The sequence below is a fragment of the Microcaecilia unicolor genome, chromosome 2 (genome assembly GCF_901765095.1).
Source record: "Microcaecilia unicolor chromosome 2, aMicUni1.1, whole genome shotgun sequence".
NCBI lineage: Eukaryota > Metazoa > Chordata > Amphibia > Gymnophiona > Siphonopidae > Microcaecilia > Microcaecilia unicolor.
In genome coordinates, this window is record NC_044032.1 from 451,141,971 (window position 1) to 451,167,820 (window position 25,850).

At 41.8% G+C, this 25,850-nt stretch overlaps 1 protein-coding gene across 1 annotated transcript in view; it reads left to right on the forward strand.

Moving 5' to 3' along the window:
- The window catches only part of LOC115462551 (dynactin subunit 1-like), a 277,665-nt gene that overhangs the window by 52,254 nt on the left and 199,561 nt on the right, over positions 1 to 25,850 (forward strand). The window contains exons 2-4 of the mRNA XM_030192544.1: positions 2,242 to 2,490; positions 9,228 to 9,306; positions 25,659 to 25,693. Coding sequence (XP_030048404.1) covers positions 2,242 to 2,490; positions 9,228 to 9,306; positions 25,659 to 25,693 — 363 coding nt within the window. The remainder of the gene's footprint in view (positions 1 to 2,241; positions 2,491 to 9,227; positions 9,307 to 25,658; positions 25,694 to 25,850) is intronic.

Here is a 25,850-nt window from a genome sequence, read left to right on the forward strand (position 1 = left end):
TTGGCAAAGAAACTCTTAGGGGACACTGGAAGGTATTTCAATCTGTTGAGACCTAAGTGTAACTTTTTGGTCTCAATGTAAGCAATATGTGTGGCATAAAATAAACACAACACATTATATTGCTAACGCTATCCCTACAGTAAAGCATGGTAATGGCAGCATTATGTTGTGGTGAATTGCACTACTGTAGATAGCGAAGCTTGTGATTATCGAGCAAAAAGTGGATGGTGGAAAATATTGGCAGATCCTGAAAGAAACCTGTTCTAGTCTGCTATAGACTTGGGAAAGGGAAGAAAATTCATCTTCTAACATAACATTGATCCTAAACACAAAGCAAAACTAAAAATTTAATGGTTAATCAAGAAGAAAGTGAAATCCTGGAATGGTGTTGTCAAAGCTCAGACCTGAATCCAATAGAAAATATGTGGCAAGACCTGAAAACTGCAGAACATCAGCCAACTTGAAAGACCTTGGGCTATTCTATTAAAAAGAATGGGTCAAAACCACACCATCGCACTGTGCAAAGCTAATAGACACTTATCCTACATAAGTACATAAGTAGTGCCATACTGGGAAAGACCAAAGGTCCATCTAGCCCAGCATCCTGTCACCGACAGTGGCCAATCCAGGTCAAGGGCACCTGGCACGCTCCCCAAACGTAAAAACATTCCAGACAAGTTATACCTAAAAATGCGGAATTTTTCCAAGTCCATTTAATAGCGGTCTATGGACTTGTCCTTTAGGAATCTATCTAACCCCTTTTTAAACTCCGTCAAGCTAACCGCCCATACCACGTTCTCCGGCAATGAATTCCAGAGTCTAATTACACGTTGGGTGAAGAAAAATTTTCTCCGATTCGTTTTAAATTTACCACACTGTAGCTTCAACTCATGCCCTCTAGTCCTAGTATTTTTGGATAGCGTGAACAGTCGCTTCACATCCACCCGATCCATTCCACTCATTATTTTATACACTTCTATCATATCTCCCCTCAGCCGTCTCTTCTCCAAGCTGAAAAGCCAACTTATGGTTGTTATACCTGCTTCTACCAAGTATTGAGTTAATGGGTGTGACAACTTGTACAATCAAGCCTTTTCTGTTTCTTATTCATAATTACTTTTTGAATAGTTCTATAAATTTTTCATTTTGAAAGTGTAGAGTATGTCATGTAGATCAATGAAACATACTCCTACTTTAATGTATGAGGGTACTAAGACTTACAACACACTATACATCTTCCATTCTCAAGCCTGACTTTAGAAGTGTTTCTCAAGGGCTATGTTGTTAGGTCCATAGTGATGTCACTTGCCAATCTAAGGTCTACATCCCTAGAAATTTGCAAGGTTGTGACATGATGTTTAGTCCACTTACTGACCAGTGGTAGTTGTCTAGACACAGGGGATGCAAGGTTTGAACTGTCCATCCTTTCTCCCTTGAGGGACCATTCTTATGATTCTGAGTTTTTGAAAACAAAAAAATAACTTTAAAAAGAATCAAAGGAGATTTTTCCACAAAAAAAAATAGTTAAGTGCATGGCAGATTTTTGTGTTTGTCTTCCTTCTTTGTTTGAAAGCAACACTTAGTTCAGGAGACCCATGTTTGTGATTTGTCTGCTTATTAGTAGAGAGAGCAAAATTGTGTGTCCAAAATAAGGATTTTTTTGATAAGAATAGAGAATGAGGCACATAACCCACTTGCTTCCCCATTGGGAGGTCTCTTACTTTACCACCACAAGGAAGTCGACTAGGAAGAAAACTGAAGAGCTTTGAGGCTAGAAGGGCACAGAAAACCCCACACATGCCTGAAAAAAATCTTCCCAAAATCTATCTGATTGCATGGGACATATTGATCTGTTGTCCTTAGAGAATATTTATTACAGGTAAGCAATATCACTTAAAAAAAATACATTAGCCATAACGAAAACTTTGTTAAATTATGAGCTTCAAACAAGGAAAAAAAAGAACAGACTGTTAATCCTCATCTGCTTTTTTTTCTGTACCTTTGAAATAAATGAATGGAGCTTTCTTTGGTCACCAAGGTGGCAATTATTACAGATCTGCATTCTGATGCAGTGTCACTATGGAAACAGGCATTTATTACATCACAAATCACATGATGAATGGTTTTCTATTCCTGCCCTACAACTTTATAACACAGATTCTTTCCCTCCACAAGTAATTGTGAACATTTTGTACTTCTTTGTACTGTAAAAAAAAACCTGTTTTCCCTGGCTATCCATAGGCATCAACCACTGGGACCAGGATGAGTGTGGAAGCGACTGGTAAGCCCTTGAAAGTGGGCTCGCGAGTAGAAGTCATTGGAAAAGGACACCGTGGTACTGTGGCTTATGTCGGTGCAACTTCATTTGCATCAGGAAAGTGGGTCGGAGTTATTCTGGATGAGGCTAAGGGCAAGAATGATGGGACGGTGCAGGGCAAGAGGTACTTCACCTGTGAGGAGAATCATGGCATCTTTGTGCGGCAGTCACAGGTACTTATTTTTCTCTGTCATCTGCTTAATGTCGGCATGGAAGGATACGCGGTTGAGCATTACTGGAGAAACTAGATGGCCATTACAATTTTTTTATATTACATAATAGTGACAATCAGGAAGAGTGCTCTACTATTGTGCTCTAGACTAGGTAGACATATCAGGTGATCACATGAGTGTGAACACAAAAATATTTTCATGAAGTCCTGGATTTTTATTCCTTAAATTCCCATTCAAAAGCATTTTGGGGTTTGTAATTTTATTGTTTCAATAGAAAAAAAACAGAACTACATATCCCAGAGTGCTTTAGGATGGAAGTTATTTCTCTTCCCCCCCCCCCCCCCCCCCCTCCTCCTTAAAAAAAAGATCATATAAAAATGTCCCAGTGTCTGATCCAGTCATCTGGTCACCCTGCAGATGGACACTTTAGAGTAGCATGCACTGTTGGTTTATTTGATACATGTTAAAATGTGTCTATTTAAAAGTTTGTTTTTTGAACTATAGCTGGTTCATACTACAGATCATCATAATATGTATTGTTTGTCTTTCTTACCTCCTCCAAGTTATAGAAATTACAAGCACATTGGAACTCGTGGCTAAGCTATAAGGAGATCTACTAAAATCAAAATTTGTTGGGTAAACTAATAATGGGTCAGTATTCAAATGCCACGATCAATGTTTTGTTTAAGCCATGGTATTTTAAATATATCCATATATATTCAGCAGTGCTATCTGGATAGTGAGCGGCTTTGATATTAGAGCTGTACCAAATAGCATATTTTACTATTCGGCTGAATGCAAATACTGAAAAATATTATTCGGCTGAATATGGAATATGAATAATGGGCATTGGGCACTGAGGTTAAACATAACAAAAGAAGCAAAGAGAAATCAGAGATCAAGTCTTTATTTCAGTAGGATTTAGCACAGTAGAGTCCCAAATTATTCGTATTCAAATTCAAATCACTATTCGGCCGAATACGAATAATGTATTTGGGGACAAATTGAATCATTATTTATTTATTTATTTATTGGGATTTATTAACCGCCTTTATGAAAAGATCCAACCTGAGCTATACTGCTATTACCAGTGTAAGTTATATACACACTTTCTTGAGCACATCATGCCAGGTCTTTGGCTGGTGTAACTGCAGGTGTATAAATGTTAAGTATATCGATGCTGGGTAATACTAGTATTCTATAATGAAATCTGGGCATCCAGATTTTCCCCATGAAGCATTGGGGTGCCTAAAAGGGTTACCCAGTTATAATATTGCCCCTCCCTTTTGCATATAACTACATGCTTTAAAGTTAGGACAGTCTTTTTGTTGACCTAAATTGGTCAGTGGCTGAATATCACCAACTATTTTTAGAGTTAGGCGGAACATCTGTCAGAATTTTCAATAGCCCTAACCAGATAGGGCACTTATCCATTTGTAGGGTAAATCTATAACAGTGGACCTATATTTTGGTGCCCATTCTATAAAGGAATGGCGTACGTGGAATGCCTAAATGTAGGTGCATTGATTCTGATCTACACTAGTGTTCTATAATGACATATCAGCACCCAGATGCCATTATAGAATTAGCACTCAACTCATAGCATTTAGGCATCTACATTGTGTTGCCCAGCTATAGAATTTCCCCATAGTCTTTTTGAATATCAGGTCATAAATGTTTTCAGAGCACAAACTTTCAAAATTACTAAGCTCCCTTCCTTGCTTTAAGGATAAGACTTTAGTAGTCTCAGAAGCTTGCATTTTAAAATAGGATTTGATATTTGTTAGCCTAGTATGGGTTCTCTTTATATCCACCTACTTCTGTTTTCATTTTAACCAATTGTTTCCATAATAGTCATCATAGCTCAGGGTGCTTGGAAATATTTATACTATTTGTGAGACTTTTAGCCGTGATAAAGTGTAATGAACCATTTTTAAAGATATTAAAATTTTTCTAAATATTGGAAAATTTATGAAAGTATGTGCTTGGATTTCATATTCCATTGATAGATTCCTCTTCGAAAACTAATTTGCAATCCTTGCTACATATATGATCATAAAAGGAAAGGAAACTTAAGTGATTAGAGAAAGAGAAACTAGTCTTACCATATATATTTCTTTTTTGTCCACTCTCCAATTATATAGCTCATCTACAAGTTTGCAGACCTTAGACACATGCAAGATGTTCAATAAAGCTTTCTTCTTGTTACTTTTTCTCCTGTGGTTTTGGCTTCCTACAGGGTCTTAGGGCTCCAGCAATACTAAATAAAACAGTAATGTTCTTTAGACTAGAATGGAAGTCTATAGAGAATCATTGCTATTCCTGGGGTATGGCACCCTGGCATACCTACTACTGACAAAGGTTGAAGGAAATAGGATAGGCCGCAAACCAAGCTCCTATAGAGATGGCATGCCTTCCAGAGCCAAATGAACTGTATATTGGACCCTAGGAAAATAAATATTTGTAGGCTCACTACCATGTAATCAAATCTAATCTTTACATTTTTATTTCGCATTATCAAGGTGGCTCAAGGCAGATCACAATTAAGATACAGACCAAAGTGATAATCCCTCTTATAACAATGTATTTCCATTATGGCTATCATAATTCATACTAACGTCTATGTTTACTAAGGTGCGCTATGGGCATGTTAGCATTTTTAACGCACGTAAATGGTTTACGTGAGTTAAACGCTAGCACACCGCTAGAAATGTATAGGCGCGTTAGCATTTAATGCACCTTAAATTTAAAGGTGCGTTAGAAACGCTAACGCACCTTAGTAAACATAAGTTTTTCAATTATAAGGTAAAAAAAAAACCTTTAACAATACCATGTTTTTTCTCTATCATGGTACCCAAGATCCTTTAGCTACTACTAAATGTTTATTTTCTTATATAATTCTTATATATTTCTTAAATATTTCTTAATATGTTTGATTGTTAAAATATTATCATGTTTTATCATTATCATGCTACCCCAAATCCTTCAGTTATCACTAAATGTATACTTTTTCATGTATTTCTGTTACTCATGATGTATTGGAAGCCACATTGAGCCTGCAAAGAGGTGGGAAAATATGGGATACAAATGCAACAAATAAATAAATAAAAATAAAATAAATAAATTCTCCTAAAAGTATGATAACAATTGATAATGTGTATACTATACAACAATTCTTAGATCAGTTCCTTATCTCTTGCTTAACTATACAAAGAACTTGCCTTGAGTTTAGGTAACCACCAAATTATCCCAACTGACTCTGAACCATGCATCTTTTTTAAAAATAATTTCTTTATTAGTTTTTTAGTAAATTGTACACAACAGTGACCACACGGTCTGATAAATCTCAGATACAACATAGTGCTAAGTTAACCTTAACTTATAAACAGGTCACTTCCCCCTCCCTTGAGCTTTCCTCCCCTCTCCCCTCATCACCCTCCCTCCCTACCTCCCCTCCCTCCCTAGATGGTAGCCACAATAGTTCTCTTTTTTGCTCATATGGCTCCCATATTTTCTGGAATATTTGAGTCAGGCCTTTCCTCATCGCGGTCAATTTAGACATCTGATAAATATAGTCGACTTTATATCCTATTTTTTGCATAGAAGGCAGCTCCACTTGTCTCCATGCTCGGGCCAGTTGCATTTTAGCTGCCGCTAAGATATGGATCACCAATTTATGCTTCTGCACCCTACTCCCTTTAGGCCGCACATTGTACCACGCATCTTGTTCCCATCATATATCTGCTCTTGGTTCCTCAGCTATATGGTAAGCTGTATTGTAGAAAATGTTTAGCATCATATCTATGTTAGTTGAATGCTCTAATGCATGCTTATTAGGTGTATCATTAGTATTATGCTAACATTGTATTATATCTCTAATATTTGAATTCCAGTGCGGTTAAATGTGTATATTTTTGATACTGTTTCACAGTAGTTCTGTTATTAGGTTTCAGTTTACTGCTTTCAAGTTTACCTCATTTATTGTATTTACATTTATTCTTGGTTATTTCACTATTGTTATGCTGTTAACAAAATTCTAAGTTTTATGTTAAAATATATCTGCTGTACACCGCCTTGGGTGAATCTCTTCACAAAGGCGGTTAATAAATCCCAATAAATAAATAAATAAATTCCACAAAGCCGGGCCCCTACCAGTCAAAGTTCTCTGTCTGGTAGTCAATTTCTGACATTGCTGGAATACATAATTTAATTTCCTGAGCAAAGCGCAGTGCCCTAGAAGGAGAATAAACAGAAATTATATCTTGAAGATATTCGTGAGCTAGACCATATAGAGCCTGAAAGATGAATGACAGTAATTTAAAATGTATCCAGCAGTCAGTGCAATTCAATGAGCAATAGGGTAGCATAGACCCCCCCCCCCCCATTTGCTACTTTTCTCCCCTTCCCCCACCCAGCGAGTCACATTCATTTTCTCTGCATCCTCCACTCACCATTTCCCACCCCATATCTTCATTCATGGCCTTTACTTCACATTTCACCTCTCCAGTATTAGCAGGGGAAAGGGCAGCAGTAATAGTTTGTGAGTTAGGATAGGGACTAGACAAGCACGTGCTTTCAACAGAGCAGCTTAATGGTTAAACCTGGAGAACTGCCAAGTTACCTTAATTTCAGGAGAGAGATTTTAAGCCCGCCATGGATTTATGACAAACTTATCCTGGTGCATTATGAGACTTGCTGTGCTGATTTCAATAGGAAGAATCAGAGACTTACAAAAGATACACTATTCCAGGATGTAACTTCAAAAACAGGACTGGCCAAAAAATCTCCCTCCTGGAACTGGGTAACTTGGCTGCTGTAGAACAGTGGGCTGAGAACCAGGGAAGTTGGGCAACTTATTTTCATTCTCCATTTTCCTTGGTAAAAACCACAGATACCAAGGATGGACTGCCCTAAAGAGTGCAATTTATGGCGATGTGTTTGAGCTATATATTTACAACGTTTTACTTGTGAAAAAGCTTCACAAATGAAAGAAGCAAAGGAAAATAATATTTAGCTTTCTTGGGAGCTTCTGAAAGTATATAGTCTACCTCCATCACATGGAAATCTATCTCATGCATATTCACTGTGGGTATCCTGAAAACCTGACTGGCTGGGTGTATTTGAGGACTGGATTGAGAACCCCTGCAATATAAAGATATGCTTGTTTTACATATAGGCCTCTAATTCCATCTCCACACCGCAGCTGATTAAAAAGATATGTTTTTATGTACTTTATATTTTTATTGTAAACTGCCTAAATTTCCTTAGAGATAAGTGGTACAGTACAGTCTCACTTATCCGACCTTCGCTGATCTGACCATCCGGCATATCTGACAGACCCCTAGTGAAGTCACACGGCTTCTGTTTCCATTTTCCAAACCCAGGACCCTACTTTTACCACCATTGTGAGCTGGGACCCTGCTTTTGCTGCCTTTGTTCCTGCATTGTTTGAGGGGATACCATTGTTTTCCGTATTATTCGATTTTTCATTTATTCGACAACAGGTCGGTCCCATTTAGGTCTGATATTTGAGACTTTACTGTATATAAAATGTTTAAAAATCCATAAACAATAACAGCTGAGTAAATTCCCAGGGCTGAATACTTTCCTTCATTCCAGCTGAAATTTCAAAGGGAAACTCTGTTTATAAGACTGTCCTTACCAGAGACATAAAAACATAAACACACATATGTGTCTTGACCTTCAGGTATATGTGCACAAACACATCCAGGCATTCTCACTCTTCAGACAAATGCATGCAGGCTCTCATTCTTCAGACACACACTTGCATGCACTTTAGATACACACAAATAGGCATGCACATGCATGCACACTCATTCTTCAGACACATGCATCTACTTTCAGCAGATACAAACTGTTCATGTGGTCATTTCCTTCCAACCAGCTCTGCCCATTATAATGTAAAGTTCTTACATTTGCTGCCAGGTCTTTCTCACAGCATGCAACAACAGACCCCTCACACTTTTCTACTCTTTCTTACCTTTTTACCCCTTCTCACCCCCCTCCCCAAACACTCCCTGGTTCTACTGACTCTCTCCAAGGCTCAATGCAGAGCTCCACCTCCCACATAACACTTACAGCTCACTCTTTTCTTCCTATGACCAGAACTATATCATACCCCAATCTCTGTACTGGAAGGGAGGAGGACTGAAGTGCAATAGATGGTTAAACTTAAAAAAAAAAATACAGACACTTTAGATATCCTTCTGGCTTCAAGACATTTAATTTACCAATCCTGAAAAAAATCCAGACAGTTGAGAAGTCTAGCCTCCTGAATCCTGTGCATATTTGACAGGGCCCCCTAAATTGGGAACTCTAGGCATCTGCCTAGTTTGCCTATACCTGACAATTGCAGTCGTTAAGCACTGTGAGGTGATTTTAGCTGAGTAGACCTGGATTATGTTCTAATGGCATCATTTGGAACTTTGTTTTGTATATGTGACATGGGCATTGCAATGCCGAAACGCGGCCCATGTTAGGTCCTTGAATAAAGAACCATTGTCTGCTCCAGTCTTTTGAAGACCCTTTGTGCTGTTTTTCTCATCGAACCTCAGCCACTCAGAATTTCAAAGGAAAACACCACACAGAGTTTCTCTTTGAAAAACATAAGCTGGCAAGCCTGCAAGACCAGAAGCCCTGTAGTTCGTTTCAAAATTGCCCAATTAGAGTTGTTGCAATGCAAGACTAATCAGTGTTCTTAACATTATTTTACTTAGATACAATCTGTTGAAAATGGAGCTGACACCACATCCCCAGAAACTCCTGAATCTTCTGTATCCAAGGTACTCAAAAAAGGTATGTATTTCCTGAGATTGCATCCACTTTTATCAAAATCTGATCATTATGTGGCCGGGTCACTGAAATGCACGATAAAAATATTTTAGTATACATGATAATCACCATTAATGACCTAGTTGCAAATGGCTCAATTAAAAAAAAATATAGCAGCCCTAATTTAGGAGCCCATTTCCTACAGCTTAGCATGCACTAACGGACATTAATGCACGCTAAATGCCATTTTATACCAATATCCTATTTTATTCCAATCGTCCACGTGGCACTTGGACTAGATTCTATATATGGCACCTAAAAAATCGGCCCTGATAAAAAAGCTATTCTATAAACCACACTTAAAGTTAGCCACAGTTTATAGAATAGCGTTTATGGGCGGAATCATGCCTAACTTTAGGCATGGCCATTTGCACCAACTGAAACATGGTGCAAATCCTTACACCTAAATTAGGCACGGATCCCTTTTATTCTATAATTAGGCATGTAAATTCTAGGAATGCCCCCAATCTGCCCATGACTCTCCCATTTCTGCACCCCTTTTTTGGACTCGTGCATAAAATTCAGGCGCAAACATTTCAATTAAATCTAATTACTGCCAATAATTGCTTGTTAAGCTAATTATAGGTTCTAATTAGTTTGTTATTCAATTAAATTGCGCATGCAAATTGGTTATGTTCCCAAATTTGAACACGCAATTTTTAGCACTTTTTATAGAACTTGAGGGTAAATGCATGCAAACATCTGTTAGCGCACAAAGAGGGGCATAATCGAATGGAAACACCTATCTCCTTGGGCGTTTATCTCCGAGAACGGGTCCATGAAGGGGCGTTTGTTTTTTTTAGCGATAATGGAAACTAAAAACGCCCAGCTCAAAAACGTCCTAATCCGAGCCATTTGGTCGTGGGAGGGGCCAGGATTCGTAGTACACTGGCCCCCCTGATATGCCAGGACACCAACTGGGCACCCTAGGTCAGTGCGGTGGACTTCAGAAAAAACTCCCACATGCATTGCTCCCTTACCACAGGTGCTGAGCTCCCAATCCCCCTCCCCCTCCCCCAAAACCCACTACCCACAAATGTACAACACTACCATAGCTCTTAGGGGTGAAGGGGGCACCTACATGTGGGTACAGTGGGTTTTGCAGACCTCCCATTTACCAGCTCGTTACAGGTGGGGGGGGGGGGGGATGGGCCTGGGGCCACCTGGCTGAAGTGCACTGCGGTACCCACTAAAAGTGCTCCAGGGACCTGCATACAAGCAGGCCTCTAGGACTGGTTGCTGCTATATAACATTGGCACACCAGTTGACACCTGAAGACTAATCTCTCCAAAAATGTCCTTTATTGGAATAACCGCCTTTACTCACAGTTAACTGCAGATCAGAGGTTGTGCCCCACTGGCAACGAGTCTCCCTGGTACTGAGATTAACAGTAGGTCAGAGCTGGCAGAATGCTGTACAATGCCCTCTTTCAGCCACATTCAAGGGAAGAACTAAGTTGTCTAACATGGCTAACACAGGAAAGGGATCTAAAACTGGCTTACAAAAATGGCCACTACCGCATGGACTACAACAGGAAACACAACAGGGCACACTCTGACCCAGTAGGCAGGGGGAAAAGCACCATGGGAGAAGAGCCTACCAACTACCAACATCGTGAGACTGTAACACAAGCTAATGAAATCATGGAGCCCAATACCCTACACCCACCACAATGCAATGGTGATGTGACCCTGTACTGCACCCGAGAGCCACATCTGACCCAGGGAAAGGCTGTGACAGGATCGAACACATTCTGTTGTCATGGAGGTGGGTACGGCATTTGAGGCTGGCATAGAGGCTGGAAAGTGGGTTTTTTTTGGTGGGAGAGGGTTAGTGACCACTGGGGGAGTCCGGGGAGGTCATCCCCGATTCCCTCCAGGGGTCATCTGGGCAGTTGGAGCACTTTTTTGGGACTTGTTCGTGAAAAAAAAGGGTCCAAAAAAAGTGACCCAAAATCGCAGTAAAAACGCCTTTTTTTTTCGATTATCAGCTAAAGACGCCCATCTCTCCTCGGCTGATAACCACGCCCCAGTTCCGCCTCCACCACGCCTCTGACATGCCCCCGTCAACTTTATTCATTTCCGCGACGGAGTGCAGTTGGAAACACCCAAAATCGGCTTTCGATTATGCCGATTTGGGCGCAAACGTCTATCTCCCGATTTAGATCGCAGTATAGGCATTTTTCTCTTTCAAAAATAAGCTGGAAAGGGTCCCTTTTACTAAGTTACATAAGGGCCTACATTGTACAGCGCATGCCAAATCGTCACTACCGCCCGGCTAGCGTATGAGCTGGGCAGTAATTCCGAATTTGGCGTGCGCCAAATCCCACGGTAGAAAATAATGTTCTAATTTCTATTTTCTACTGCGAGCTGCTTACCCAGCAGTAAACAGCAGTTGGCGTGCACTGCATGCTTACTGCATTGGTAGCGCATAAGACCTTACTGCTAGGTCAATGGGTGATGGTAAGGTCTCAGGCCAAAAATGGACGTGTGCTGGTTTCAATTTTAAAACACATCCATTTTCCGGCCCCTTAAAAAAAGGCCCTGTTTCCTAAACACAGTAAAATATGACCCAGGGTGTGCCCAAAAGACACGCTCGCACTACCGCAGGCCACTTTTTACTGCAGCTTAGTAAAAGGACCCCTAAGATTGAGAAGAAGGCCCCTTAGCCGGCTAAATATAAGCTTCCTAACAGTGTTGTTTAAATTACTAGGTCAAAGTACTTAAGCAAAAATGCATGTTTTGTTGTTTGAGTAAAAGTGAAAAGCACAATGAAAATTGCATTAAAAATTTACAAAAGTAAGTGCCTAATATACTTTTGAGTAAAAACTACTATGACTACAAAATGTATGTTTGTTTATTAAATATGATATACTGCTAATGGCAGTTGTATCACAGCAGTGAACACAGTAAATTAACATCAATTAAAATTAAAATCACTTAACAAAATGAAAGAAACGCTGATTGAGAACCTGTGGCACAAGTTGCCAATGGAAATATCATGACAGCCAACGACGAAGCTCAGAGTTAATTGAATATCATTGTACTTTGCCACATTTTGTCAAATTGTGGCAAAATATGACAGTGCATCATTCCCTCCCCAGCTTTCACCTAGTCTCACTCTTGCTTGTGTAACTCCCACAACCTTCATCCAGTCTCTTTTACTTATGTAACCCCCTCAGCCTTTAACCATTCTCTCTCACTCAATCAAACATCCCTCCCCCCAGCTTTTACCCAGTCTCTGTCACTCATGTAACCCTTCCTCAGCCTTTATCCAGTCTCTCTTGCTCATGCAATCCTCTCTCAGCCTTTATTTACCTAGTGGGCCATAGGTTGGACATGCCTGGTCTACACAAACATTCTGTAATCCAAGAGGCAATATACTTGCTGGAACTCAAGACGTTGAATGAATACAACGACTGTTAACATTTTTATCCTCTATGATTGAATCCACCTGTTTGCTTTTAGTAATACCAAATTCTGAAAATGACTGTCACTCATGCGGGTGTGCTTGTGAGTCATTATTAAACCAGCACAGCTAAAAAGGCGTTCAACAGCTGCACTGGCAGGAAGTGGAGTGTTCAGTCTGATAAAAAGTTCCTTCAAATCAGGCCAGGCTGCAAAACTGCTGATGTCATCTGGCTGGGTCTGCAGGTATTGATCTAGGGAACCTTTGTCTGAAACACTTGACTTCTTTATAGCAAAGAATGCTTTATCATCATCATCATTATTATCTGCTTTAGAAGCAATCAAATCATGTGAAGATAGATTAGGAACCATTTGAAGCAGGTATCTGATATATTAAGGACCCTTGTCCAAAGTGCTCTGACTGTGCGAAACTTATGATGCAGGATGGCTACTGCAATTGCTTCTGAATCAAATAGATCAGAGAAGCATTGATTAATTGCATTTATGAGGGCAGTCACAAGAGGCTTGAAAATTGTTGTTGATGCTTTCTTATCAATGAGTGTCTGATGAAGCCTGGTAATGGTTGGCAGCAAGTAGGCCATGAAATCTTTTCTGATTGCAGGATGCTCAAAGATTGAGTAACAGGTTTTATTACGGAAACATAATCAACCAAGAATGTCAAGTCACCTGCAGGCAGTCTTGGAAGTTGCAGTTTAGTTCAAACTGCATCGAATCTATCTTCACTATGCTGATGGATCAATCGAATAAGTCTCTCAACTGCCAGGTATACAGAGTTCCATCATGTCTGGTTCGGTTTCTTGAGACCCAGCCCAAATGAATTAGTTACTTCATCAGCAGCCAATGGAGATCATCCATGTTTGTTCCAAGGTCCTTAGCATTTGGAAAATGCATGCCGAGATATCTTCCTATAGGCCAAATCACTTTCAGCTTTCTCAGCATTAGTAGTAGACACCAGGTTTAATGTATGGCAGACATATTGCTGATGACGAGGAAGCTCATAGACATGATTTCCACTGGAGTTGAAAGTTCCATAGACATTCAGTGCCTCAACTTCTTTGTCATGTAATTCGTTGCTTGCATCTTCATTTTCATCTTCATCTTCAGACTGTCCAAATACAGAGAAGGCTTCCACAAAGTTGGAGCCATTGTCTGTTGTTGTTCTAACAATTTTTCGTCTGATGGCAAACTCCATATGAATATTTTCTAGAACTGATGTTAGAACATCAAACATATGTGAACCCTTCAATCTTCTTAAGGCCAGACAAGTAGACTTTCTCTCTAAAGACTTTTTATCTATTGTGAAAGATCCCACTGGCCTCTCGGGGTCCAGAGGATCTTGCCTGCCTGGGACCGGCTGTTATGCCCACAGGATTCCTGACCCAACCTTGTAGTCCATGGGAGTCCTCAGGGCAGGCTTAAAGAAATCAAACTCAAAAAAGTAAAACACAACAAGTTCCTTTTATTTACAGGGATTCACAGTCCAGCAAGTTCAAAAGAAATACAGCAGCCCTTCAAAACAGTCTTCTCCTGTTTTCCTCTCAGGGCACACGCCAATGGCGTAGCCACAGGTGGGCCTGGGTGGGCCGGGGCCCACCCACTTAGGGCTCAGGCCCACCCAACAGTAGCACACGTTTAGTGGTAGCTGTGGGATCCTAAGCTCGGCCAGCTGAAGACTTCCTCCAGATGGTAACAAAAACGCTACTCTCCATGATACCGGCACCTGCGTATGTTCAGTTTTCAGCGCATGCCTGCTGCAGACTGCCAAGGTGGAAAGAAGCGTTTTCCCACCAGCTGAGATATTTTTTGGGTGGTTGTTGGGGGGGGGGGGGGGGGGAAGAGAACAATTGGTGCACACCCACGCCTTCCCTAGGCCCACCCAAAATCTGTTGTCTGGCTACGCCCCTGGCACATGCACGGCAGGGGTAAAAAGCAAAAAGGAAACAACTCAATCCCCACTGTTTTTGGAACCAGGGGGAGCCACCTTAAACAGTCCCAACAGCCCGGCTCTCCTGCTCACCACCTCCCCCCCCCCCCCCCCCCCTTGGGAGGGAGGTGAGCGTCCAGTCGCAGTCCACAGCTTCAAAAAAAAACTCTGCAACTTGCTCCCTCCCGGCTTTGGAAAACAGTTCAAACAAACACTTCTTCATGCCTTAGCACCCAGTTCAAAGCACCCAGTTTCCTCTAGTCTGGGAGCAGGTCACTTCGGGGGAGGGAACACTCCCCTCCTCCACACACTAGCACTCCTTTACACACAGTTCAAACACAGACTGAACTCTTGTTGGGGAAAGGAAAAGATCCCACCCTTTCTGGGCCACTCTATCAATGCACTGACCCTTCTCCCGCATGACCCTTTCTCTTTCCCCTTACAACCCAGCTGCCATACCACGAGTTCACCTGCTTTTTCAGCTTTTTTCCTAAGGAATGAGTCCAGGCTGTGAGGTCCATCGGCTCCTCTGGGTTCTCCTCTTTTTCTCTCTCCCCGGCCTCCTGCCACTCCATGGACTCTTCGTCCCATCCCCTTTTCAGCTGTTCCTCGTGCACTTGATTATCTTCCAGGGACCCCTCCCTAGCCTTGTCAGAGTTCTCACCTGGGGCTTGCTGGGGAAAATAATCTCTGTACCAGGGCTTGCGCCGGGGATGCTGAGTAGTGTAGTCTTTTTCTCTCCTCCATTTTTCAGGGGGCACTAACCTTTCTCTTGTCTCTCTTTCTCTCTGGGGAAGGAGTAAAGGCAAGGCTCTGCTCTGTCTCCTTCTGCTCTTGAGCCTCCTCCCTTCTCCCCCATCCACTTCCATCTGTTCAACCCCTTTGTCCTCCTCTTCACACAATCCAGTGGACAGTCACTCCAATGTAAGATTTTCCATGGGATGACCAGCAGTCTGTTGTGGTAGAGACATATGTCTATTCACGAAGAATCACAAGAAGCTTCATTTTCATCTCCATTACAGAATCACAGATTTTCTGTTTCAATGTGACCCAACTGATCACTGTTCTGTTTGGCTGGAGACCAGTAACCAGTTCAACAAATGCAGGCAACTTCACTATTCTCATAGTCTGTCCCTGAACAGCAAATTTTAAGATGTAATGGGGCAATTTGACAAATTGAAGAGTAGCAAATCTCCTGGACTGGATGGTATTCATCCCAGAGTACTGATAGAATTGAAAATTGAACTTGCGGAACTATTGTTAGTAATATGTAATTTATCTTTAAAATCAAGTGTGGTACCGGAAGATTGGAGGGTGGTCAATGTAATGCCGAAAATGTTCCAGAGGAGATCTAGGAAATTATAGACTGGTGAGCCTAATGTCAGTGTCGGGCAAAATGGTAGAGACTATTATAAAGAACAAAATAATAGAGCATATTCAAAAGCATGGATTAATGAGACAAAGCCAACATGGATTTATTGAAGGGAAATCTTGCCTCACCAATCTATTACATTTCTTTGAAGAAGTGAACAAGCATGTGGATAAAGGTGAGCCGGTCGATATTGTGTATGTATCTGGATTTTCAAAAAGCATTTGACAAAGTATCTCATGAAAGACTCCAGAGGAAATTGTAGAGTCATGGGATAGGAGGTAGTGTCCTATTGTGGATTAAAAACTGGTTAAAAGATAGAAAACAGAGAGTAGGGTTAAATGGTCAGTATTCTCAATGGAGAAGGGTAGATAGTGGGGTTCCCCAGGGGTCTGTGCTGGAACTGCTGCTTTTTAATGTTTATAAATGATCTAGAGATGGGAGTAACTAGTGAGGTAATTAAATTTGCTGATGACACAAAGTTATTCAAAGTTGTTAAATCTCAAGAGGATTGTGAAAAATTACAAGAGGACCTTACGAGACTGGGCATCTAAATGGCAGATGACGTTTAATGTGAACAAGTGCAAAGTAATGAGTGTGGAAAAGAGGAACCCAAATTATAGCTACATAATGCAAGGTTCCGCATTAGGAGTCACTGACCAGGAAAAGGATCTAGGCGTCTTCGTTGATGATACGTTGAAACCCTCTGCTCAGTGTGCGGCAGTGGCTAGGAAAGCAAATAGAATGTTAAAGGAAATCAGGGACGCAAACAAACTGGGCAACACAATAATAATGGGGGATTTCAATTACCCGCATATAGACTGGGGTAATGTAACATCTGTACACGCAAGGGACATAAGATTTCTTGATGAAATCAAGGACAGCTTCATGGAACAGCTAGTTCAGGAGCCGACAAGAGAAGGAAAAATACTAGACTTAGTCCTTAGTGGTGCTCATGATCTAGTGCAGGGGGTAACGATACGAGGGCCGCTTGATAACAGTGATCATAATATGATCGGTTTTGATATTGGCATTGAAGGAAGTGAAACTAGGAAATCAAGTACGCTAGCGTTTAACTATAGAAAAGGTGATTACGACAAAATGAGAAAAATGGTGAAAAAAAAGACTGAAAGGAGCAGCTCGCAGAGTAAAAAACTTGCATCTGGCGTGGATGCTGTTTAAAAACACCATCCTGGAGGTTCAGGACAAATATATTCCACGTATTAGAAAAAAGGGAAAAAAGACTAAACGTCAGCCGGCGTGGCTAAACAGTAAGATAAAGGAAATCATTAGAGCCAAAAAACAATCCTTCAGAAAGTGGAGAAGAGAACCAACTGAAAGTAACAGGATAGATCATAAGGAATGCCAAGCCAAATGCAAAGCGGAGATAAGGAGGGCAAAAAAGGACTTTGAGAAGAAATTAGCGTTGGAAGCAAAAATACATAGTAAAAACTTTTTTAGATACATTAAAAGCAGGAAACCGGCCAAAGAGTCGGTTGGGCCGCTGGACGAAAATGGTGTTAAAGGGGCGATCAAGGAGGACAAAGCCGTAGCGGAGAAATTAAATGAATTCTTTGCTTCGGTCTTCACCGAGGAGGATTTGGGGGGGACACCGGTGCCGGAAAGAATATTTGAAGCGGGGGAGTCGGAGAAACTAAACAAATTCTCTGTAACCTTGGAGGATGTAATGGGTCAGTTCAGCAAGCTGAAGAGTAGTAAATCACCGGGACCTGATGGTATTCATCCCAGAGTATTAATAGAACTAAAAAATGAACTTGCGGAGCTACTGTTAGAAATATGCAATCTGTCCCTAAAATCGAGTGTAATACCGGAAGACTGGAGGGTAGCCAATGTTACTCCGATTTTTAAGAAAGGTTCCAGAGGAGATCCGGGAAATTATAGACCGGTGAGTCTGACGTCGGTGCCGGGCAAGATGGTGGAGGCTATTATTAAGAATAAAATTGCAGAGCATATACAAAAACATGGACTGATGAGACAAAGTCAGCACGGATTTAGTGAAGGGAAGTCTTGCCTCACCAATCTAATGCATTTTTTTGAGGGGGTAAGCAAACATGTGGACAATGGGGAGCCGGTTGATATTGTATATCTGGATTTTCAGAAGGCGTTTGACAAAGTGCCGCACGAAAGACTCCTGAAGAAATTGCAGAGTCATGGAATCGGAGGTAGGGTATTATTATGGATTAAGAACTGGTTGAAAGATAGGAAGCAGAGAGTAGGATTGCGTGGCCAGTATTCTCAGTGGAGGAGGGTAGTTAGTGGGGTCCCGCAGGGGTCTGTGCTGGGTCCGTTGCTTTTTAATGTATTTATAAATGACCTAGAGATGGGAATAACTAGTGAGGTAATTAAATTCGCCGATGACACAAAATTATTCAGGGTCGTCAAGTCGCAGGAGGAATGTGAACGATTACAGGAGGACCTTGCGAGACTGGGAGAATGGGCGTGCAAGTGGCAGATGAAGTTCAATGTTGACAAGTGCAAAGTGATGCATGTGGGTAAGAGGAACCCGAATTTTAGCTACGTCTTGCAAGGTTCCGCGTTAGGAGTTACGGATCAAGAAAGGGATCTGGGTGTCGTCGTCGATGATACGCTGAAACCTTCTGCTCAGTGTGCTGCTGCGGCTAGGAAAGCGAATAGAATGTTGGGTGTTATTAAGAAGGGTATGGAGTCCAGGTGTGCGGATGTTATAATGCCGTTGTATCGCTCCATGGTGCGACCGCACCTGGAGTATTGTGTTCAGTACTGGTCTCCGTATCTCAAAAAAGATATAGTAGAATTGGAAAAGGTACAGCGAAGGGCGACGAAAATGATAGTGGGGATGGGACGACTTTCCTATGAAGAGAGGCTGAGAAGGCTAGGGCTTTTCAGCTTGGAGAAGAGACGGCTGAGGGGAGATATGATAGAAGTGTATAAAATAATGAGTGGAATGGATCGGGTGGATGTGAAGCGACTGTTCACGCTATCCAAAAATACTAGGACTAGAAGGCATGAGTTGAAGCTACAGTGTGGTAAATTTAAAACGAATCGGAGAAAATTTTTCTTCACCCAACGTGTAATTAGACTCTGGAATTCATTGCCGGAGAACGTGGTACGGGCGGTTAGCTTGACGGAGTTTAAAAAGGGGTTAGATAGATTCCTAAAGGACAAGTCCATAGACCGCTATTAAATGGACTGGAAAAATTCCTCATTTTTAGGTATAACTTGTCTGGAATGTTTTTACGTTTGGGGAGCGTGCCAGGTGCCCTTGACCTGGATTGGCCACTGTCGGTGACAGGATGCTGGGCTAGATGGACCTTTGGTCTTTCCCAGTATGGCACTACTTATGTACTTATGTACTTATGTAGGTATTATTAAGAAAGGAATGGAAAACAAAAATTAGGACATTATAATGCCTTTGTATTGCTACATGGTGTGACCGCACGTCGAATATTGTGTTCAATACTTGTCACCACATCTCAAAAAAGATATAGTGGAATTAGAAAAGGTACAGAGAAGGGCAACAAAAATGATAAAGGAGATGGGATGACTTCCCTATGAGGAAAGGGTAAAGCACTAGGGCTCTTCAGGTTGGAGAAAAGACAGCTAAGGGGAGATATGATATAGGTCTATAAAATAATGATTGGAGTGGAATGGGTAGACGTGAATCGCTTGTTTGCGCTTTCCAAAAATACTAGGACTAGGGGGCACGCAATGAAGCTACAAAGTAGTAAATTTAAAATGAATCGGAGAAACTTTTTCTTCACTCAACCTGTAATTAAACTCTGAAATTCATTGCCAGAGAATGTAGTAAAAGCAGTTAGCTTAGCGGGGTTTAAAAAATGATTGGCTGGCTTCCTAGGAAACGTCCATAGACCATTATTAAAATGGACGGGGGAAATCCACTGCTTATATCTAGGATAAGCAGCATAAAATGTATTGTACATTTTGGGGATTTTGCCAGGTACTTGTGACCTGAATTGACCACTGTTGGAAACAGGATGCAGGGCTCGATGGACCTTTGGTCTGCCCCAGTATGGCAATACTTATATGTACTTAACTACTTATGTAGCTACCCGCCTGCTCAAAGCTTTTTTTTTTTTGTCCAATGCGAAGCCATAGTATTGAAGAACTGAAGATCATGAAGGCAGTCTCCACTCTTCAGCAGGGTAACAAAGAAGCCACAGTGGTTGATGTAAACAACCTTGAGAAGGTTGTGAGGTCCCAGCAGTGAACAGGCAACCTCCAGCGGGTTATGGCTCCTTCTCTCTGCAGCGTCCCACCCATATGGAGAAGGCGGGATGCGGCAGAGAGAAGACCCCATAGTCCACTGGAGGTTTGCCTGTCTTCATTGTTGTAACCTTTGTCGTTTCTTTCTTTACAACATCCGTAAAATCCGCCCCTTTCTTTCCGAGCACTCTACCAAAACCCTCATCCACACCCTTGTCACCTCTCGTTTAGACTACTGCAATCTGCTTCTTGCTGGCCTCCCACTTAGTCACCTCTCCCCTCTCCAGGCGGTTCAAAACTCTGCTGCCCGTCTCATCTTCCGCCAGGGTCGCTTTACTCATACTACCCCTCTCCTCAAGACCCTTCACTGGCTCCCTATCCGTTTTCGCATCCTGTTCAAACTTCTTCTACTAACCTATAAATGTATTCACTCTGCTGCTCCCCAGTATCTCTCCACACTCGTCCTTCCCTACACCCCTTCCCGTGCACTCCGCTCCATGGATAAATCCTTCTTATCTGTTCCCTTCTCCACTACTGCCAACTCCAGACTTTGCGCCTTCTGTCTCGCTGCACCCTACGCCTGGAATAAACTTCCTGAGCCCCTACGTCTTGCCCCATCGTTGGCCACCTTTAAATCTAGACTGAAAGCCCACCTCTTTAACATTGCTTTTGACTCGTAACCACTTGTAACCACTCGCCTCCACCTACCCTCCTCTCTTCCTTCCCGTCCACATTAATTGATTTGATTTGCTTACTTTATTTATTTTTTGTCTATTAGATTGTAAGCTCTTTGAGCAGGGACTGTCTTTCTTCTATGTTTGTGCAGCGCTGCGTATGCCTTGTAGCGCTATAGAAATGCTAAATAGTAGTAGTAGTAGTAGTAGTTGTAACCTCTTAGTCCACCAGAGGTTGTCTGTGTTAATGTCTGTGGCTGACAGCTAATGAAAATTGGTCTACGTCTAAGCATCTAAAATGTGAAGCACCATTTTGTAAAGAACATTGCAGTAAGAATTTGGATGGCCAGATCAGGATGTTCACAATTCTTCCAGTATTTTACAAGAGAACTTGCCAAAAGTGGAATCTTTTCTAAAATACATAAAGCTCCAGCAAATACATTACTACTACTACTACTTATCATTTCTATAGCGCTACTAGACGTACTCAGCACTGTACACTTGACCATGAAGAGACAGTCCCTGCTCAACAGAACTTACAATCTAAATAGGACAAACAGGACAAACAAGAGATAAGGGAATATTAAAGTGAGGATGATAAAATAAGGGTTCTGAACAAGTGAATAAAGGTTAGGAGTTAAAAGCAGCATCAAAAAGGTGGGCTTTTAGCCTAGATTTGAAGACGGCCAGAGATGGAGCTTGACGTACCGGCTCAGGAAGTCTATTCCAGGCATATGGTGCAGCAAGATAAAAGGAACGGAGTCTGGAGTTAGCAGTGGAGGAGAAGGGTGCAGATAAGAGAGATTTACCCAGTGAACGGAGTTCCCGGGAAGGAATGTAGGGAGAGATGAGAGTGGAGAGGTACTGAGGAGCTGAAGAGTGAATGTAGGGAGAGATGAGAGTGGAGAGGTACTGAGGAGCTGAAGAGTGAATGCACTTATAAGTCAATAAGAGGAGTTTGAACATTATGCGGAAACAGATAGGAAGCCAGTGAAGTGACTTGAGGAGAGGGCTAATATGAGCATAACGACACTGGTGGAATATTAGTCATGCAGCAGAATTTTGAACAGATTGAAGAGGAGAGAGATGGCTAAGTGGATCTGACCAAAACAAGCACCTTTTAAATCTGGGCATTCTGGGCCACACCTACGTGTAAATAGCAGCATTCTGAAATCCTCATTTATATGTGTACATAATCTATCCATGTAAATGTCACAATTTACATGGGGGATATGCCATACAAAGCTTCTGAAATGACCTCCTTAGCCATCTAGAATTAGGGTGTTCTTTTGGTGACTAAACTTAACAAGCTAACACTGAAAATCAACACTCAGTGAGCTTAGTCCTGTTAAATCTGGTTTAATTCAAAGTAAGATAAATAGTCAACAGCCCCCACCTAATCTTCCTACTGCCCTCCACAGTTCTCCCACTCAAATGAATATGGATGTCTTCAGAGAATAGCAAAATGTGACCAATAAGGGAATTTTAAAATTAACATGGGGCTGATTTGAGCTGAATCCTCATTTGTTCTATTTGTTTTGGGGGGGATGGGAGGGGGAGGAAGGCAAATAAACCAGAAGCATTTTCAGAAGAGGGGAAAAAAGAAGCATGAGGCATTTTACTAAACATGCTGAAACCTTTTGACAAACAGTCAAACAAGTCTATCTCTGCCTCCATTCTCTCAAATCCCAAGGCTGATGATGTCATTAGCACTGGACTGCTGTGTTCTGCTTTCTTTCACATTCTTACTCCACTGCTGATGACATCATAAACCATGGGATTTAGGAGGAGGAAGGCAGGGATATCTGAACCTAAAATACATTTATTGGTTAGGGAGATCAAGCTCTGCCCCCAACTCCATCCCCTAGCTCTCACCCTGATTTTTCACTTTATATTTACAGGTGGATGGTAATTTTATAAAAAGGTGCCTACTGGTGAAGGGGAGGAAATAGGCCTATTTGCAGCCTATTTTATAAAGATACATAGGTGGCTAGGGGGCTTATTTTAGTTATATCTCTATATGTAGATAGCAGTGTGATTTGCATATGTGTAAATAGCAATTTCAGAAACCCACTATTTACACATGGCAATCCACACAGAGATCAATGGTGCATGGTAGGCGCATGGTTTGGGCTAGGGTTACCATATGGCTCCAGAAAAAGGAGGACACATTGATCCAGTCCGAGTTTTGCTTCCATTGAAAGCAATAGAAGTAAAATCCAGACTGGCTCAATCTGTCCTCCTTTTTCTGAAGCCATATGATAACCCTAGTTTGGGCGTGCCTTGGGCAGGACAAAAATCTACATGTGTATTCCTCATTTTACAAAAAGAATATGCATATGTGAGAAAATTTTCCCCATCGAGGTTTATACTAGCTCAAAGGCATGCACAGATTTTTCTACATGAGGGATTAAGGGAAAAATTGTTCTTAATCACTCATTATTTCCATTTCCAAAATGAAGAAGAATAAAAATGATGGCCTTATTTGTAAAAATGGCTGCTCCCACTGTGCAAGCCAGCAAATACACTTGTACCTCTGGCCATCCTTATAGGTTTTTATCAAAGGTTCCACGTTCAGCAGAGCCTTTTGTAAAATACCACTAGAACTGAGCATATCCCAACTTGGACATTGCAAGTCTGATTTCAATGTTTTATGTAATATTGACATTTATGTGTCTTTATAACTCTGCAATTGAAGCCAAGTGCTTTTTTGATTTTTCATTAAAATGTTATATAAGAATAGTATGTTATAAATAGTTAACCAAAAGCATTACATTGACCCAATAAGGAGGCTAGCCTGCTTATTTTCGAAAGAGAAGGGCGCCCATCTTCCGACACAAATCGGGAGATGGGCACCCTTCTCTCTTGTGCGGCTAAATCGTCATAATCGAAAGCCGATTTTGGCTGCCCTCAACTGCAGTCCGTCACAGGAGTGGCCAAAGTTTAAGGGGCATAGCGAAGGCGGGACTGGGGCGTGCTTAACACATGGGCGCCCTTGGCCAATAATGGAAAAAAGAAGGCCGGCCCTGACGAGTATTAGGCTGACTTTACTTGGTCCATTTATTTTCAGGACCAAGCCTCAAAAAGGTGTCCGAACTGACCAGATAACCACCGGAGGGAATCAGGGATGACCTCCCCATACTCCCCCAGTGGTCACCAACCCCCTACCACCCTCAAAAAAAAAAATTAAAAACATTTTTTACCAGCCTGAAATGTGATACCCAGCTCCATGACAGCAGTATGCAGGTCCCTGGAGCAGTTTTAGTGGGTACAGTGCACTTCAGGTAGGCGGATCCAGGCCCACTCCCCCCCTATCTGTTACACTTGTGGTGGTAAATGTGAGCCCTCCAAAACCCACCCGAAGCCCTCTGTACCCAAAGGTAGGTGCCTCCCTTCACCCATAAGGGCTATGGTAGTGGTGTACAGTTGTGGGGAGTGGGTTTTGGGGGGCTCAGCACCCAAGGGAAGGGAGCTATGTACCTGGGAGCAATTAATGAAGTCCACTGCAGTGCCCCCTAGGGTGCCTGGTTGGTGTCCTGGCATGTGAGGGGGACCAGTGCACTGCAAATGCTAGCTCCTTCCACGACCAAATAGCTTGGATTTGGCCGGTTTTGAGATGGCTGGCCTCGGTTTCCATTATCGGCGAAAACCGAGGCCAGCCATCTCTAAGTCCGGTGATCTCAACATTTAGGTCAACCATCTCTCCTTTCCCTCCTTTCTCTATTTCTATGGATGGCACTCTCATTCTCCCTGTCTCATCAGCTCGCAAACTTGGGGTCATCTTCGACTCCTCTCTCTCCTTCTCTGCTCACATTCAGCAGATTGCCAAAACCTGTCGTTTCTTTCCCTATAACATCAGCAAAATCTGTCCCTTCATCTCTGAACACTCAACCAGAACCCTTATCCACACTCTTATCACCTCTCGCCTTGATTATTGCAACCTGTTTCTCACCGGCCTCCCTCTTAGCCATCTCTCTCCTCTTCAATCAGTCCAAAACTCTGCTGCGTGACTCATTTTCCGCCAAAGTCGCTATGCTCACATTAGCCCTCTCCTTAAGTCACTTCACTGGCTCCCTATCATTTCCGCATTCAATTCAAACTTCTCTTATTGACCTATAAGTGCTTTCACTCTGCCGCTCCCCAGTACCTCTCCACTCTTGTCTCTCCCTAAGCCCCCCCTCGGGTACTCCGTTCTCTTGATAAATCTCTCTTATCTGTCCCCTTCTCCTCTACTGCTAATTCCAGACTCCGTTCCTTTTATCTCGCTGCACCTCATGCCTGGAATAGAGTCCTGAGCCTGTACGTCTAGCCCCGTCTTTGGCCGCTTTCAAATTCAGACTAAAAGCCCACCTCTTTGCCACTGCTTTTGACTCCTAACCCTGTCCTTTTATCCCCACCTCTTTATTCCCTTGCCTCTTAGTTGTTCTGTCTGTTTACCTGTCTTATTTAGATTGTAAGTTCTTTGAGCAGGGACTGTCTTTTTGTATATGGTGTACAGTGCTGCGTATGCCTTGTAGCGCTATAGAAGTGATAAGTAGTAGTAATAGTAGTAGTTACTGCTAGCTTTGGTTTACATACTGTAACTACAAATACAAAATACAAAGTAAACATGCATATACAACTATGGGGGGCAGAACAAATGCCAAGAGAAAAATGCAAACTCTCATGGTGCTCTGTTTATTCTGCTCTCTTTACAGATGTTCTGGAAACTGCCAAAACCAGCAGCAAGTTGGTGAGTAAATGCCAAAGTTTTCGCCAGCAATTATTTTAAATCTTTTTTTTTATTATTAAATTGCTTTAACAACAACAAAATGAAATGCAAAAAGAACTGTATACATAAGTATACCTTCAGGCTCATTTTCAAAGCACTTAGCCTCCCAAAGTTCCAT